The sequence below is a fragment of the Suncus etruscus genome, chromosome 11 (genome assembly GCF_024139225.1).
Source record: "Suncus etruscus isolate mSunEtr1 chromosome 11, mSunEtr1.pri.cur, whole genome shotgun sequence".
Classification (NCBI taxonomy): domain Eukaryota; kingdom Metazoa; phylum Chordata; class Mammalia; order Eulipotyphla; family Soricidae; genus Suncus; species Suncus etruscus.
Window position 1 is genome coordinate 82,304,848 of NC_064858.1, and position 18,341 is coordinate 82,323,188.

At 31.3% G+C, this 18,341-nt stretch overlaps 2 protein-coding genes across 2 annotated transcripts; both read left to right on the forward strand.

Annotated features, from left to right (window-relative positions):
- The first annotated feature begins 5,401 nt into the window (after nt 1-5,401).
- Nucleotides 5,402-6,340, forward strand: LOC126022581 (olfactory receptor 6C3-like). The gene has a single exon (XM_049783550.1). The coding sequence runs from the start codon at nt 5,402-5,404 to the stop codon at nt 6,338-6,340; it is 939 nt and encodes a 312-aa protein (XP_049639507.1).
- An 8,534-nt stretch (nt 6,341-14,874) lies between these two features.
- LOC126022574 (olfactory receptor 6C1) lies at nt 14,875-15,816 on the forward strand. Its single transcript, XM_049783543.1, has one exon. It carries the CDS (start codon nt 14,875-14,877, stop codon nt 15,814-15,816), a length of 942 nt encoding a protein of 313 aa, XP_049639500.1.
- Nucleotides 15,817-18,341: the final 2,525 nt, after the last annotated feature.

Consider the following 18,341-nt stretch of genomic DNA (forward strand, 5'->3'; position numbering starts at 1 on the left):
AGATATTGGCACTATTGACACTTAGGATGTGGGTGTGTAGAATGACACTTTTGGGTGGGGGTCACACCTGGCAGCGCTCAGGGGTTACACTTGGCTCTACACTCAGAAATCGCTCCTGGCAGGCTCAGGGGACCATATGGGATGCTGGGATTCAAACCACCATCCTTCTGCATGGAAGGCAAACGCCTTACCTCCATGCTATCTCACTGGCCCTCTATAATGACATTTAAACCTAGAAAATAAACATGAGCATGGACCATAATGGAAATATCAATAATAATTATATAACGTGAAAATAAATCAGTATGTCCCAGTTATCAGTTGGTAATTAACCACTTTTGACAGAAAGTTAGAGAAATAGAAAAAAAGTTAGCTGCCTTTCACATTAGCTGACCAGTTTTTAGTTCAGTTCAGATCCCCTGAGCCACACCAGGAGTGATCCCTGAGGACAGAGCAGAGTAAGCACTGCTGGTTATGATCCAAAACCTGTGAAAAAAATACAACTCACACACACAAAAAATCTAGTCCTAGATGTTTTTTTCTAGTACATTATACTATATTTCAAAGATATATATATATATATATATATATTATATATATATAATTATATATATATATATATATATATATATATATATATATACTAATTAACCACAAAGTTTAAGAACCTGAAGAAGGTAATATTATTTTTGAGCCTGTATTACCATGATATTCAAAATAGATGAAGTTGCTAAAGGAAAATACAAACTAAGAAAATATTGTTGAATAGTATATTTAACCTTTATATTATTAAATTGAAATATAGAAATTAATAATTCATAATCAAGCGAGATTCATTTCAGCTCATTGTTAATTTAACATTAAAAATAACTAACCATGTTATTTATTCATTGTGTAAACAAACCGTAACAAATAAGTTGAACATAGATATATGTTCAGGATTGCAAGAAACCATTTGTTTCTTTTTTTGGAGGGGATTGGGTTTTTGTGTCACACCTGGCAGCTATCAGGGTTTATTCCTGGCTCTGTGTTCAGAAATTGCTCCTGGCAGGCTTTGGAGACCATATGGGATTCTGGGAATCTAACTGGGTCTTTCCAGGGATGGCCGCCTGCAAGGCAAACTCCCTACAAGTTGTGCTATCGCTCTGGCCCCACCATTTGTTTCTGAAATATAAAATACATAAGTTTTTTAGGCTGCAGTTATCTTTTAGTGGGTTCATTCCTATATCTAGTTAAACTCATTTTTTTATTTTTGGGCCACACCCAGTGACTTTCAGGGGTTACTCCTGGCTATGTGCTCAGAAATCGCTCCTGGATTGGGGGACCATATGGGACGCGGGGGGAGGGGTTCCGAACTGCAGTCCGTCCTAGGCACGCACAAGGCAAAATGCCTTACTGCTTATGCCACTGCTCCAGCACCCCCCAGTTGAATTCCTATAACTTCTTCCAGTTAATTAGTATTCTCTGTGAGGAATATAACTAAATATGGGTTAACACGATATTGTATTCTGTCCAAACAAACTTATTTTATCTGTAGCTTAATGAAGTAGGAGAATTAGTTATTAATTTAAAAAATGATAGATTTTATTTAATATGATAGACTGTTTAAAGAAATTCATAAAAATTATATAGCACATAAAGATTACTAAATAAATTATAACATATTTTTGCAGATTTTAAATAAAACTAGTGATGATTAGAATGAATAATGATTCTTACTTGTCATATGAAGGAATTTCTCAATTTTTATCCAAATTTAATATTCCCATGTGTGTTTTACCAGTACATATAAGTTTAAAATGAGTACATAAAAGAGACAGCATTAAAATTTAGGTTGCAAACATCCATAGCTACCTAATTCTTTAAATCTTAGTGTACAAATAAAATCAGCAAATTGACACAAGTGTCTCTTAGTATTTTATATACTTTTTATAAAATGATTTCATTTTTTTTTTTTAGATAGCAAAAGGATTCCTACATATTAGGAGACCAAGTTCAATGCATATCACTGAATGATCCCCCAATTAATGCTGGAAGTAGCACCCTGCACATTGTGCCAAGTTCTATGCTCTGAAAAAGAATGATTTCCTTATAGACAAGTTGACAAGAAATTACACCATTCTCTCTTTTTTTAACCATATAATGTAATCTACAAATATTTGACGTAGTATTATGCCCTATTCGTGTATATAGAAAAGCTGTCTAATTGAAAATGAATGTTTTTATGATTAAACATATTCAGAGAGTTTTTCATACATTGTAATTGTTTAGTCCAATACTTCAAAGTTTCAGACCAAATAGTAGATCTGGAAGCATAGGGATTATTTCATTCATCACTGCTTACTCTCAATGCTTGTCTTTTAATCACATGATTCTAATAAGATTATTCCTATATTACTTTTTTTTTTTTTTTGGTTTTTGGGTCATACCCGGCCACGCTCAGGGGTTACTCCTGGCTTTAAGCCCAGAAATCGCCCCTGGCAGGCTCTGAGGACCGTATGGGATGCCTGGATTCGAACCAATGATTTTCTGCATGAAAGGCAAATGCCTTACCTCCATGCTCTCTCTCCAGCCCCATTCCTATATTACTTTGAAATAGAAAAAACAAACTAAAGTTTCAGAAATTTTGGACCTAAATATTTTTCTTTATTTATTTAATTCTGGCTCAATGGTATAGATATATAAATCCACATATACATATATATAAATGTATATGTACATTTATATATATGTATATGTGGATTTATATATCTATACAGCATATATATAAAATATATAAAACATGGGTGGTCCTCATTGATACCATAAATATATAAATATATAAAATATGGGTGGTATCTCAGTGAAGGATTGGTCCATTCTGGTGTAACTCAGTCTTGTATTTAACCAACAGCCAAATGGAAACCAGATGCACTGTATAAACTGGATGATACACTTTGTGTTTATGTTGCTATATAGACAGGTTTTATGAAAAGTAGCTTTATAGAAAGGTATATGGAATATGAAAATAGCTTATAAAAAGGTATACTTCATAAAAATCATTAAGTCTCTTGAGCTTATCTCTCATTGCTTCCTTTTTTTTCTTTTTCTGGTCTCTCGAGTATATGTACGGTGACCAAAGATATAAGACTGTTTCATATTTGGATGGTATTCAAATCTCATCTTTTTCAACAAGTTTTTAAATGTTTTATCTTCCAGTGATTAAGTAGTAGACTATGGACATTTGCATAAAGAATTTTGAGAATTACTGCAGTAAAAGGAAAAAATATATTGCAGTTCATTCAAACTTTTTAGCTTTATTGAAAAAATCAAACTACAATAATTTATTTATAGAAACTATTGAAAACATACATGAAATTAGGACTACTTTCTTGTATTTTTACTATGCAATAAATAAAAGTACATAATAAAAAAGTTTCCAAAATATTTGTAGATTTTATATTTTAAGTAAATTATGAAAAATCTGGATGTAAACTTCTACTCAGAATTACGAGACACATCAGAAAGTAAGTATGTATTCTACTTGTCAATAAATTTATTTTTATTTTTTCCACTAATTGGTTTATCATACTAGAAAATTGCAGAAGCCTCTAAATTATCACTTTAAATTATTAATATATAGTTTAATATTTTACTTATTGTTCAAAATAATAGCAGTCTTAGCTATTAGTCTATTAGTCTCTGCTAATTTTTATGTTATGAAAAAGTATTAATTTTAAAGGAAAAATGTCATAAAGAGAAAAACCTTAAAAGAAGAAAAATAAACACAATATAAGATTTGGTGCTTATTAACTACTAATTTGCCCAGTGCATGCAATATATAAAAATAATACAAAATATTGAGCCCATATATCATATATAAAATTGTATAAGACTTAAAACAAATAGATTGAATTTAATTTTATTTTTGGTTTCTATAAAGTACATCTTAGAAGGTATTATATCTAGTCCCTTTTGAAGTATTGCAATGAAAAACAAAACAAAACAAAACAAAACAAAACCGTCTTCTGTGTTCCTTATTGTGCTCAGACAAATTTAAGTCTGCGGCCTGGAGCTATGCACATTTGGTAGGGCATGTGGCCCCCAAAACAAAACATAAACAAATTTGGGTCAAATGATAAAGTGATAGTTTTTAAACGGTCATTTAAAATCCAAGATCAAGAATTTGTCATTGTTACAGCCCTGGATATTGGATTACAAAAATGTTTACCAAGCAGTGGAGGGGAGTTTGGGAGAAAATAAAAAGCAGACCAGAAGATATAGGGATAGAGGTGGAGTGTAATGGACACTTTAATATTAGTAGGGTGCGGTGACTACATACATGATTGCTTAAAAATTCACATTTTGAAATCAGGCTACCTAAACCATAATATATTTTAAATAAATAAAAATGCTTCTTAACTTTAATGAATAACCCAATAAATATATTACTATGTCTATAGAACTGTATTATTGATATGACTCAGTGATTAATCTCTCAGGCTTCTGTTTTTTATATACTTTACAAACTTTTGTTCAAAATCAATAATATATTATTCAGTTATTGGCAATATTTATTTCTGTTGGTTCTGTTTAGAGGATTACAAAGAATAAAAATAATCAAGGCAGCTTTGATGAGAAATTGTAAGTTGTCCAGTAGTTTTCATTGAAGAATTTTAGACAATTCAATTTTATGAACAGCATTAGAATTAACACATGATGGGCATGAATATATAAAAATACTATGCCTTCAAAGTTAAGGAGTCACATAAATCTCATGGCTTTAGGTTGCTTTGTGTACTGCTATTAATGTTATAATGTACTACAATCTGGGGACTTGTGGACAAAGTTAATTGTACATGGATTCTGCCTTATTTTTCTTAATGTTTTTTTTACTGTAAGTTTAATATTTAGGCGTCAGCAAGGGGATTTCTTCTGAGAACTCTGTTTATGGGCGATTGTTCTTTCATTGTAACTTTACCTTATCCTCTTTGCATCATTGTTCTCATAATTAAAAATAAAAAATTAAAAAAAATTACATGAAATCTTGGAAACTGGAGAATACTGTTAAACTGCGTGCATAGTAAACTTGCTATATAAAATGCACAGAAATAGAAAAAAGAGATGTATTGCATATATGGAAAATTTAGTTAGATGTCATGGGTTTATATATAGGAGAAAACTCATTATGTATTTCAGAAAGCACGTTTAATTTTAAATAAAAGAAATGTATATTATCTGCTTTATAAGTGTTCGTGGATATCACTAAATTGTTATTACAGAAAAGACCATTTCTTATTTCACTGGAGTTATAAATGTAAATATTAAAGTATTCAACATTTTTATAATCATTTTATTTACCTTTGAGTTCTGTTTTTCACCAACAGATTTTGCTAAAAGAAAATAAAAAGCCAACTGCATTATGAAAAACCACACAGTCGTTTCAGAGTTTATACTCTTGGGCATATCAGACAACCCAAAGCTTCAAGTTATAATTTTTATTTTTTTACTTCTGACTTATGCATTAAGTATCACTGGCAACCTCATCATCATTGTCCTCACATTGATAGACTGTCATTTACAGACACCTATGTATTTTTTCCTCCGAAATTTTTCCTTCTTAGAAATTTCATTTACCAGTGTTTCTATCCCCAGATTTTTAGGGTCAATCATTACTAAGATCAAGACCATTTCCTATAATAACTGTTTAGCTCAATTATTTTTCTTCATCTTCATGGGTGTGACTGAATTTTTCCTTCTTACTGCCATGTCTTATGATCGCTATGTTGCCATCTGCAAACCTCTTCATTACACCACCATCATGAACAAGAAAATCTGCACCCTGCTCGTCTTTAGTTCGTGGCTAGCAGGATTTCTTACCATTTTCCCACCACTCATGCTTGTCCTCCAGTTAGATTTTTGTGCTTCCAATATAATTGATCACTTCTCTTGTGATTATTTCCCCATTTTACAACTCTCATGCTCAGATACTAGGGTTTTAGAGATGATTGGTTTTTACTTTGCCTTTGTTACTCTGCTTTTCACATTGGCATTAATAATTCTGTCCTATATTTGCATCATTAGTACTATTCTGAGAATTCCATCTGCTAGCCAGAGGAAAAAGGCTTTCTCCACGTGCTCTTCTCACATGATTGTCATTTCCATTTCTTACGGAAGTTGTATATTCATGTATGTAAAGCCTTCAGCAAATGAAAGAGCTTCACTGACCAAAGGAATTGCTATTCTCAACACATCAATTGCTCCCATGTTGAACCCTTTTATATATACCCTGAGAAACCAACAAGTAAAACAAGCTTTCAGAAACTTGGTTCATAAAGTAGTATTTTCTAGAAACGAATAAAATTATATATGTATTGACTGAAATCAATGTAATTGTGAAGATTTAAAATGGGAAAGTAAATTTTATCTTTTATAATGTTCTTTTTTAATAATTTTTATTGTGATCAAGGTGAATTACAAATCTTCACAGTAATATTTAAGGTACATAGTGACAATGAATTAGGTCCATTCCCACCACCAGTGTTATCCTCCTTCCACCCCTGTTCTCAGCATGCATCCCATACCTTACTTCTATGAATTTTGACAGATAACTACAATAGTAACTATTTGTTTAAACTTTATTTTTTACCTGAAAAATTATGTTGTATCTTCCTTTTAAACTGTTTGAGACTTCATGTAACCATTGATTTATAATTTTAAATAGAAAACTGGTGGCTGCTATAGAAGAGTTATTATTTATTATTCTGGGTAAAATTATTTTATGGGATTACTTTTAATATTTCAATATACATTTTACAATAAGACTTAAATAAACTATAAGTATTAAGTATTTAAATTAAAACACTTTTAATCTACTTTAACATTTTTATTACTAATATGATTCTTAAGTTTAGATGAATGTGAAATAAAGTAAATCACTCAAAAACAATTATTTTGTCTATAATCTCTAGTATCTTCCTAACTCATCTCAATCCTATCAAGTATTTGATTTATTTTCAAACAATCTTAAGGTAATGATATCCCAACTTTTTGCTTTATTAGCAACATTTACTATATCTTCTTTATCTTGATCATTTGTATTTTTTGTCAAAAATAAAGAGAATTTTCTTGTGACTCATGCCAAACTATGTGTTATATTAGTATTACATCTTTTATAATCAGTTAATAGTATACCATCTTTTATATCATATTATAGCATGGTTATCTCTTTATTAAAATTTATTAATTATGCTGAGAAAAATTGAACAATTTTTCTAAGGGCATTGAACTATAATAGCAAATATTATAGTCAGATTTAAAAATAAATATGTTTGCTATATTTTATATGGATTTTGCGCACATTTACTAGGAACTTGCACAATTTTATGGACTTTTAAAAACTGACATCATATGTTTTGGGTAAGATTGCATTATTTTAGATAGTCACAGAAGGTATTAACTTCTAGTATAAATGTCATTAAATTAGCATTGATCTATAGAAAAAAGAAATTCTCAAGTGCTATTACTAGAGAGCATTGGAGTAAGTAGGGGGAAAATATAAAGGCTAAGCAACTTTAGGCACTAAGTAGGTTTTATTGAAATAAAATTAAAAAAATAAGAATAAATGTATTTTAAAGCAGTGTCAATTCCCATGTCATAAGATAGTATGTAATGTTGGTTAGAAAGTTGTATAGGGGCCGGAGAGATAGCATGGAGGTAAGGCGTTTGCCTTTCATGCAGGAGGTCATCGGTTTGAATCCGTGCCTGCCAGGAGCAATTTCTGAGTGTGAAGCCAGGAATAACCCCTGAGTACTGCCGGGGGTGAACCAAAAACTACAAAAAAAAAAAAGAAAAAGGAAAAGAAAAAAAAAAAGAAAGTTGTATAAGGAATTAATGTATTTGGTTGTTGTTTATCTGAAACAAAAAGCTGAGGGAAACAAGATTCGTATTAGCATTTTTGTTGGTTGTTATTATTTTATTTTTATTTTTATTATTTTAAGCTTATTTTTGTGGATGCCATTCCTTGCAGAGCTGAGTGTTTACTCCTTGTTCTTTACTCAGGGATCATCATTTCTTATTGTAGTCACAGGCCATAGTGATTCTATGGCTGCAATGGTTTGAAGTACAATTGACTGCAAGAAAGATAAGCGTCTTACTTAACCCCTAAACATTCTATCTGGCTTCTCTTTATTGTTCTTTTTTTTTCTTTCTAATTAGGCATTGTATCCAACCTTCCTTTTCAAATTCCAATGCTAATGTGTATTATGTTTTATATTCCTTAGTGTTTTGTTTATACTTCTATTCTAGCAATTTTGGTTCACTGAATTAGTCCCCTGAGTCAATAGCAGAGTGAATAAACAAAACACCAAATAGTATGGCCTATATACAATTTTTGTACAAACTGTATAAAAGAGTTTTAAAACATCTGATGTTTTTGCTCTCCATGTATATTGCTTTCTTTTGTATACTATAGTCAAGAAAATGTATCCCGTTAGATAAAATGAGAGAATTTAAGATAAAAATAGTGACAATTGAAATCAAAATTATTTGATGAAAAAAAGAATGCGTATTTTCAGAAATGCTGATTTTCCTGGATTACAGCATGGAAATTGGTAATATACAAATATATAGTATATGTTTTGTTTGTTTTTTTTAACAATTATTAGTATTAGTTAATGTAAAATAAAAACAAAGATGATCAGATAGATGGTAACAGAAAGCTCTCAAACCATCTAGTTGATTCAGAACATACTTGCTCAATTTGAATTAATTTAAATTAAGAGAAACAGAAGTTGCATTGTGAAATTAGATACATTTTTAAAGTCCAGGAATAGGCTTATTATATTCTTGTTATGTGAATTTATTCATTTTTGATTGAATAAAGGTAAGAATTTGCTTACTCTGTGTCTGTGTTTCTAATTAAATATAATGTACGTTTAAAAAATTGTTTAAAATAATTTATTTAAATTACAGGTGATTTGGAGTTGTATTTGATCATTGCAAACTATGCAAACATATTTAAGGTATATAACTTAGTCTCAATTCAGCATTTAGGTATTAATAAGGTAAGCTTTATATGTTGTCATAATGGGTAAATTAAATAAAATATGAATATATTTGTTATTTTTGACTCAATGATGAAGTGTTTTTAAATATTTTTATAAACAATTATAAAGTGCAAGTCCTTTATATTTCAGACATGTAATGATAGTGAATTAGGGTCATTCTCACCACCAGTGTTGACCTCCGTCACCAGAATGCATCCCATACCTCCCCCTTAACTCCTTGGCATACCAGTGTAACAGGTCCATTTTTAGGTTAGATTGTTATAGTTTGGGTCTCTTGATTCTATTGTCTTTGACTTTGGCTTAAGTATTTAGTTCTAAGTTCTGTCAAAATCACAGTGTTCTACCAAAATTTATAATTAATTACAACAAATAAGAGTAGATATCTGAGTATGAAACACATTGTAAGATGATTTATAGATGACACATATAATATTAAATCTTAAAAAACTAACTTAAAATTTCAGATTCATTTAAATAGGAAAAAGAGCTAAAATAATTAACTCATTTTAAGTCAAAACTCCATTAAGGACTTTTATTTTAATACCTGTTTCTATAACTGTTAAGCTCAGGTACTTTCTGTTTTAAGTATAAATAAGTAACATATAAATATATATGTAATGTTTTATAATTACTTTACTATACTTCTTGTTTAAATTATAGATTTCTAGTTAAAGAACTGAGAGTATGAGTTTATGAGTAGATATTTGGTATAAACCCTAAAAATATTACCCCTAATATTTTCAAAAATATTATTAAGAACTTCTTTTTTTATTACTATTAAATATATTTTTTATTTAAGTAACATGATCATATTTGGGTTATAGTCATAACCAGAACACCCCCCTTCACCAGTGCAACATTACCCCCTCCCCCCTTCCCATCCCCTGCCTGTATTCGAGACAGGCATTCTACTTCTTAAAACTTCTTAAAAGATCTTTTTCATGATTTATTCCTATGATATGCATGTATTAGTCTATCCATGATTATTAAAATAAATGTGTAAAATTATTTTTAGTTATTCAGTGAGATAATATTCAAAATAATTATAAAAATATTAAGATAAAATTATAATAAAATGATTTCTAATAGAGCAATAGACTAGTACATGGCCGACCTGATTTAATTCTCAGAACTGCAAATAATACCACAAGTGCTTTCATGAGTGGTCCCTGAGCACAGATTCAGTAGGACAATCTGGGCATCACTATTTGTGACCCCGCAAGACTATTATAAATAAAATAATTCTTCCAAGCATTATATAGATTCTTTTGAGTAGTCATTGCTTCAGATCAATTTATCTTTAAGAATTCTAGTGAATTCTTAAAGCAACCAGATGTTATGGCCCAAAAGCACAGAAAGATTTTATGGTATAGAAATATTGAATTATAATAAATTTGAGAGACTAAAGATATGGTAATTGCAACATTAAACTATTCACTTTATGAACTTAAACGCTGACATTTAGTTAAACTCACACATTCAAAACAAACTAATATGATCAATACAACTCATTACTTTGTAAATATTATTTGTGAAAATTTAATCATGATTTCTAGTGAGGTTGAGCTGAAGGAGAAATTAAACATAGAGAAATATAAAAATTCTAAACTTTCAAAGTTACTGCATTGAAATGGTTAGATTAAATACATTAATACTGCTAAAAACAAAGGCAAAAATTTAGAAATACAATAAAACCTATTAGGGTATTTTCTAAATATTTCAAAAGATAACACATTTGGATGTTCTAACAATATTCACTAATCTAGAAAAAGGGGCCGAAGAGATAGCATGGAGGTAGGGCATTTGCCTCGCATGCAGAAGGACAATGGTTCAAATCCCAACATCCCATATGGTCCCCCGAGCCTGCCAGGAGCAATTTCTGAGCATAGAGCCAGGAGTAATCCCTGAACTCTCTGAGTGTGACCTCCCTCCAAAAAAGAAAAAAATACCTTTATTATGTTAGAGATCAAAAAATTACCAATACTGGGGTCAGAGCAATACCACAGTGATAGTTGCCATGCATGCGGCCAACCTGGGACAGACCGTGGTTCAATTCCTGGCATTTCATCCCCCAATCCCCAAGCCTGCCAGGAGATATTTCTAAGAGCACCAATGGATATAGCCCCCAAACTATTATATATATGTATATATATATATGTAATATATACATATATAATTTTATATTTTTATATATTATATATTTTAACTCTCTAACAGAGGTTAAGGATAAATGTTAATTTTTATTTTAAATAACAAAGTGTCGAGGCAGTGGTAGGGCTCTTGCCTTTCAGCAGCTGATCTAGGACTGACTGGGGTTCAATCCCCCGGTGTCCCATCTGGTGCCCCAAGCCAGGAGCGATTTCTAAGCGCATAGCGAGGAGTAATCCCTGAGCATCACTGTGTGTGGCCCAAAAAAAACAAACAAAAACCAAAGTGTCTCTCTCTGTGTTACTGAAATTAAAAATTCATTCTATACAATGTATTAAAATAATTATATAGAGCTCAAAACTAAAATATTATTATAAAGTAAAGTATTAATAAGAATTTAGAATTTTAAAAAGCTGAAATTGTTGAATAAAATGTTTGGAAATAAACTTTATCCACTACATGAAAGCATATGTAGTATAGTTTAAAAATCATATACATTCTTGTAGAAGTGTCTATTTCTCGCAAAAGGTTTCAGAGTCAATGAATGAGTTAAAGATTTATTTTTATTTGTTGGTTTTTACCCACACCCAACATTGCTCAAGATTTACTCTTAGCTATGCACTCAGGGATCATTTCTGGCAGAGGGCCCACTTTAGGTGTGGGAATGAGTTAGGTCAGATGTGCGTAAGACAAATGCCTCCCTGTTATATTATGACTCTAACCCTGAATGATGTTAATTTTATATAACTTAATTAATGTTGGTAAATAAATGTTTTTACATAAAATATAGTTTACCAACTCCAGTTCTATGAAATCAGATCAACTTTTATTAATTTCCTCAAGCTATACAAGTGGTCATTTTCAGTGATGCTCACATGAGTCATTCCAATATTATTTAATACAGTCCATCACAGGTTTTTATATGTTCTTTCTGAGATTTTTTTTTTTTTAGTTTTTGATTTACACTTGGTGGTACTCAGGGGTTACTCCTGGTTAGGCACTCAGCTATATCTCCTGGAAGGTTCGGGGGACCTTATGGGATGCCAGGATTCTAACTGCTTGTCCTGGGTTGGCTGTGTGCAAGGCAAATGCCCTACTGCTATACTATCTCTTTGGCCTCACTTTCTGAGATTTAATTAGCAGCCCAAACATGTTAGTTCACTGAACTATAGTGGATGAATATTTGCAACTGGACTAGGTTCAGGTGATTGAACTTGGTTCTATTCCAAGTACCTAATATGTTTCCTAAGAAGCACCCAGAGTTATACCTGGCACAGCAAAGATGTGCCCAATGGGATAACACCCATCCCCCAAAATATAACATGTTGTATAGAATATTTGATGAGTAACAAACTCATAATATTATTCACTATTTACATGAAGTAAGAAGAAAAACAAATTTGCAAAATTATTGTAATGAAAATAAAATATAATAATATATTAATTAGTATGGAATTATATAACAATTTTTAAAACAGATTTCCAATTCCAACAATTACTATCAAAAGTTAACCTTGATTTAAACTAACTATATTTGGTAAAAACATAGTTTATGCCTTAACAGTCTTGTAAAAAAAAATCTAGCAATTTCAACTAAAATAAAAATCATCTTAAAAAAACTATCTCTATGGGGCATTTGCCTTGCACTCAGCTGACACAGGTTATATCCCTGGCTCTATCCCAGGTTCTATCCCATGTGGAGCTTGGCAGGAGTAATTTTTGAGGGGAGAGCCACAATTAACCCCTGACAACTGCCTGGTGTGGAAAAAAACAAGCAAACAAGAAACTATATTTACAACAATGACAAAACATACATAATATATAGCTTATAGTTTAACATAAATTAGACAACTAAACATGTTAACAGTATGTTGTTTAGTATAAACCTAATGGTAATTTATTATAAATTAATTTTAAGTCTATTATGGCCTTACATTATGTTGCAAGAGCATTAAAATTAAGAATTTTTCTAATTTCAGAAACATCAAAAAGTTGACAAAAGCAATGTCATAATAGTATGTGTGATGCATTGGTAAGAATGAGTAGGTTGACTTATATATCTAATACAATGGATAGCAACCCTAGAGTTCTAAGTAAGGTAAGATCTGATTTTAAGTGTCATTTGAAAGTCAATAGAATTCACTTCTTAAAATGTTTGTGTTTTTTAACATGCTTGTCCTGTAATTCTCACAAATACTATTATTAATTAGGTAAAGAGAAATGAAGCAGTCCTTATGGCAACATTGACAGACTGCAAATATTGCTGACATGTCTCAAATGTGATCATTGAGTCTTAGTGGAAGATGAGAGAAATGAATTACTATGAAAGTTATTGGTGCTGGTGATTGAGTGAAGTACAAACAGATACACCATAATGAGAGAGTTCTGAACCCTGAAGTAAAAAACCAAAGTTAAGATACCCTTTTCTGGAATAACAGGTACTGTATAACAAAGTGTTTTATGCCCCTTTTTTGGTTATTCTTTTGTGAATCTCCTGATGTCAAATTTATTTACTTATATTTATCTTAGACAAGCCTTTTACATAGCACCCCATTCTAATTTCAAAGAGCACTTGTTGTACAGGAAAAATAAAACCTTATATTAGTTGTATAAAGTGCTGTGCATTTTTATAGATCTCCAAATATTAATATCTATCAGTCAACTCACAATTCATGTTCACAATTAACTTATGAGATAGTTTTCGTTATATGTTACAAAACTTTTTTATTATCTCTATTTAAACACCTTGATTACAAACATGATTATGGTTGGGTTTCAGTCATGTAAAGAACACCCCCCTTCTTTATTTTCAGATGAAACAAGCTGGGTAAAGGTTTCACAGATGCAATACAAAATTTGAAATCAAATCCAGATAATTTCACTCTTCCTTTTGAATATCTGTAATGATATATTTAATTTTTATTTAAAAAAGATTATGCATAATATTTTAATAACACACATGAATTAAACTGTTAAACCAAAAATTTTAGCTAGCATATATCAAATTCTTTGACAGAAAATTATTCAATGTAATTGATGATGATATTAATCACATTATTACTTTAAACAGAAAAGAAAAATAATTATATTAAAATAAGGCCATAATTATAAAATATATAGCTAGAACATTACAATTTTTGATAAAGTTTCAATCAAATAGAATCAACCCAGTCGAAAATATGTTCAGTTGATGTATTTTCTTCGGTCTCTTCACTTTCTTTCAGTCACATCAGTCATTATTGATGTCAACGACTTTACTATTTCTGACTTCCCATAAGGTAGATTACAAATTGGGAAAGTTCTATGTCAGAAAAAAATAGATAGAGGGCTAAGGACAAGTCGTTAAGAAAAGTAAAGTGGTGGCTGGAGCAATCTAACAATTAGGGCATTTGCCTTTCATGTGGATAACTCAGGTTGGAGCCTAGCATTCCAAGGCCCCCCCAATTCCTGAGCACAAAGCCAAGGGCAACCCCTGCACAAAATGAAACAAAGCAAAACAAAAAGTAAATTATAGCTAAAAGCTAGAATATTGGGTAAAGTACATGTCACATGTACAGTACAGATGCACTATTAAGACCAAATGACAAATCCCAAAATAACAGAATAACAAAGTATATATTTTTCCCATATTACTTATCTTATAGATTTGATTAAAGAAAAATAGTTAAGCTACTGAACAATGAGAAACCATACAGAAATATCAGAGTTTATTCTCCTGGGACTGTCAGATGATCCAAAATTTCAAGTTGTCATCTTTATATTTCTTCTTATTACCTACATGCTCAGCATCACTGGAAACCTGACAATTATTACTCTTACTTTGCTGGATTCTCACCTTAAGACACCCATGTATTTCTTTCTCAGAAACTTTTCCTTATTAGAAGTTTCATTCACAACTGTCAGTATACCCAAGTTCCTGAGTACTATTATTTCAGGAGATAAAACCATTTCCTTTAGTGATTGCTTTGCTCAGTTATTCTTTTTTATTCTCTTGGGAGTCACTGAATTTTATCTTCTGGCTGCCATGTCCTATGACCGTTACATTGCAATCTGCAAACCTCTACATTACATGACTATCATGAGTCAAAGAGTCTGCATACTACTTGTCTTCTCATCATGGTTAATTTCCTTCTTAATTATATTCCCTGCACTCTTAATGCTCTTAAACCTGGATTACTGTAAGTCTAATGTTATTGATCATTTTACCTGTGATTATTTTCCCCTTCTGCAACTGTCTTGTTCAGACACAAACTTTCTAGAGAAACTGGGGTTTTCCTGTGCTGTATTTACTCTAATGTTCACTTTGGCATTAATATTTCTTTCCTACTTGTATATCATTAGAACAATTTTAAGAATTCCTTCTACTAGTCAGAGGAAAAAGGCATTTTCCACTTGTTCTTCACACATGATTGTCATCTCCATCTCTTATGGCAGCTGCATTTTTATGTATATCAAGCCTTCAGCACAAGAAAGAGCATCTCTGAGCAAGGGAGTTGCTGTGCTAAATACCTCAGTAGCTCCAATGTTGAATCCTTTTATTTACAGTTTAAGAAATCAGCAAGTCAAGCAAGCTTTTATAGATATGGCAAAAAAGACTATCTTCTACAAACAAATGAAATGAGTTAGTAAAATAAATAGTACACAATGCTAAGAAATTTTAAGTATGTGAACATAAAATTTAGGAAGTTTTTCAACAATGTCATAAGTAATCTTCAGACACTTTCTTTTTAATGAAGCTTATGAACAATTTTTTAAAATAATATTTAAACTTAATTTATCTTTTTTGTTTTATGTATAACAATCCTCTAAGCATTTGGCTAGTCCCTAATACTTAAACATTAATATTCTGAAAAGTGAAATTGCCTAAATTCATATTTTGAATTTAACAAATATTATCAAAGATTCAACAGGTTTAACGATTATTGTTTATGAATATTTAAACAATATTTTTCTCAGTATGTTAAAATATAATTTTATATACTTTTGATGGAAATTTTCTTCAGCATCTTATAATTTTATTATATAAAATAAAAACGCTATGTAACGGACTGGAAATTTAAATGTTTCTGTTAAAAAGCCAAGAACACTATTTGGTCATGTTAAGAAGAAATTCAATATAAATCTATGTTTAAAAATAGAAAATTAAAGTATGTCCTATGCAAGTATAGATTTACCATAATTTTTAATAATTTTAAAGACTGTAACTTAATAGACATAGATAGACATATTAATACACTCCTATAAAAAATAAAAATAATGTAGCATATCTAAACACCCCCATCACTATTGAGCTAATTAAAAACGTAATCAAAAATTTGCCCAAGAACAAAAGCCCAGGCTCTAATCGAGTCACAAATGAATTCTTTCAAACCTTTCAAGAGGAACTACTACCAATCCTGGCCAGGCTCTTTTATAAAATTGAAAAACAGGAACACTTGCAAATAGCTTTTATGAAGCCAACATCACCTTAATACCAAAAGCAAATAGAGATGCTGCCAAAAAAAAAATAATTTACAGAGCAATATCCCTGATGAACACAGATGCAAAGATCCTCAACAAAATTCTGGCAAACAGGATCCAATGCCTCATCAAGAAGATCATTCACTATGATTAAGTAGGTTTCATCCCAGGAATGCAAAGATGGTTTAACATCCGTAAATCTATCAACATAACACCCAACATCAACAACAAGAAAAATAAAAATCACATGGTCATATCAATAGATGCAGAAAAAGCATCTGATAAGGTCCAACACCCATTCTTGATAAAAACTCTCAGCAAGATGGGAATGAAAGGAACCTTTCTCAATATAGTTAAGGCCATCTAGCACAAGCCAATGGCAAATATTATCCTCAATGGAGAAAAACTAAAGGCAGTTCCTCTAAATTCTGGTACAAGACAAGGCTGTCCTCTCTCACCACTCCTATTTCACATAGTACTGGAAGTCCTTGCTATAGCGATTAGGCAAGAAAAAGATATCGGGTCTGGTGAGATAGCACAGCGGTGTTTGCCTTGCAAGCAGCTGATCCAGGACCAAAGGTGGTTGGTTCAAATCCCGGTGTCCCATATGGTCCCCAGTGCCTGCCAGGAGCTATTTCTGAGCAGACAGCCAGGAGTAACCCCTGACCACCACCGGGTGTGGCCCAAAAAAACAAAACAAAACAAAAAAAAGAAAAGAAAAGAAAAGAAAAGTAAAGAAAAGAAAAGAAAAAGATATCAAGGGGATCCAGGTAGGAAAGGAAGAAATCAAGCCCTCACTGTTTGCAAATGACATGCTACTCTACTTAGAATACCCTAAAGACAATACGAAAAAGCTTCTACAAATAATAGTTTCATATAGCAAAGTGGCAGGCTACAAAATTAACACACCAAAATCAATGGCCTTTTAATACACCAATAATGATAGGGAAGAAGTGGACATTAAGAGAACAATTCCATTCATATTAGTGCCACACAAACTCAAATATCTTGGAGTCAATCTTACTAAAGATGTAAAAGATCTATACAAAGAAAGCTATAAAACACTGCTCCAAGAAATAAGAGAGGATACCAGGAAATGGAAACACATACCCTGATCATGGATTGGCAGGAGTAATATAATTAAAATGGCAATATTCCCCAAAGCATTGTATAGATTTAATGCAATCCCTCTAAAGATACCCATGACATTCTTCAAAGAAGTGGATCGAACACTTCTAAAATTCATTTGTAACAATAAACACCCTCGAATAGCTAAAGCACTTCTTGGGGAAAGAAATACGGGAGGCATCTTTTTCCCCAATTTTAAGTTATATTACAAAGCAATAGTTATCAAAACAACATGGTATTGGTATAAAGACAGACCCTAAGATCAGTGGAATAGGCTTGTGTACTCAGAGAATGTTCTCCAGACATATAACCACCTAGTTTTTGATAAAGGAGCAAGAAATCCAAAATAGAGCAAGAAAAGCCTCTTCAACAAGTGTGTTGGCACAACTGGTTAGCCACTTGCAAAAAAGCCAATGCAGACCCCCAGCTAACACCATGTACAAAGGTGAAATCCAAAAGGATTAAAGACCTTGATATCAGATCTGAAACTATAAAGTATATAAAATAACATATTGTTAGAACACTCCATAACATTGAGACTAAAGTCATCTTTAAGGA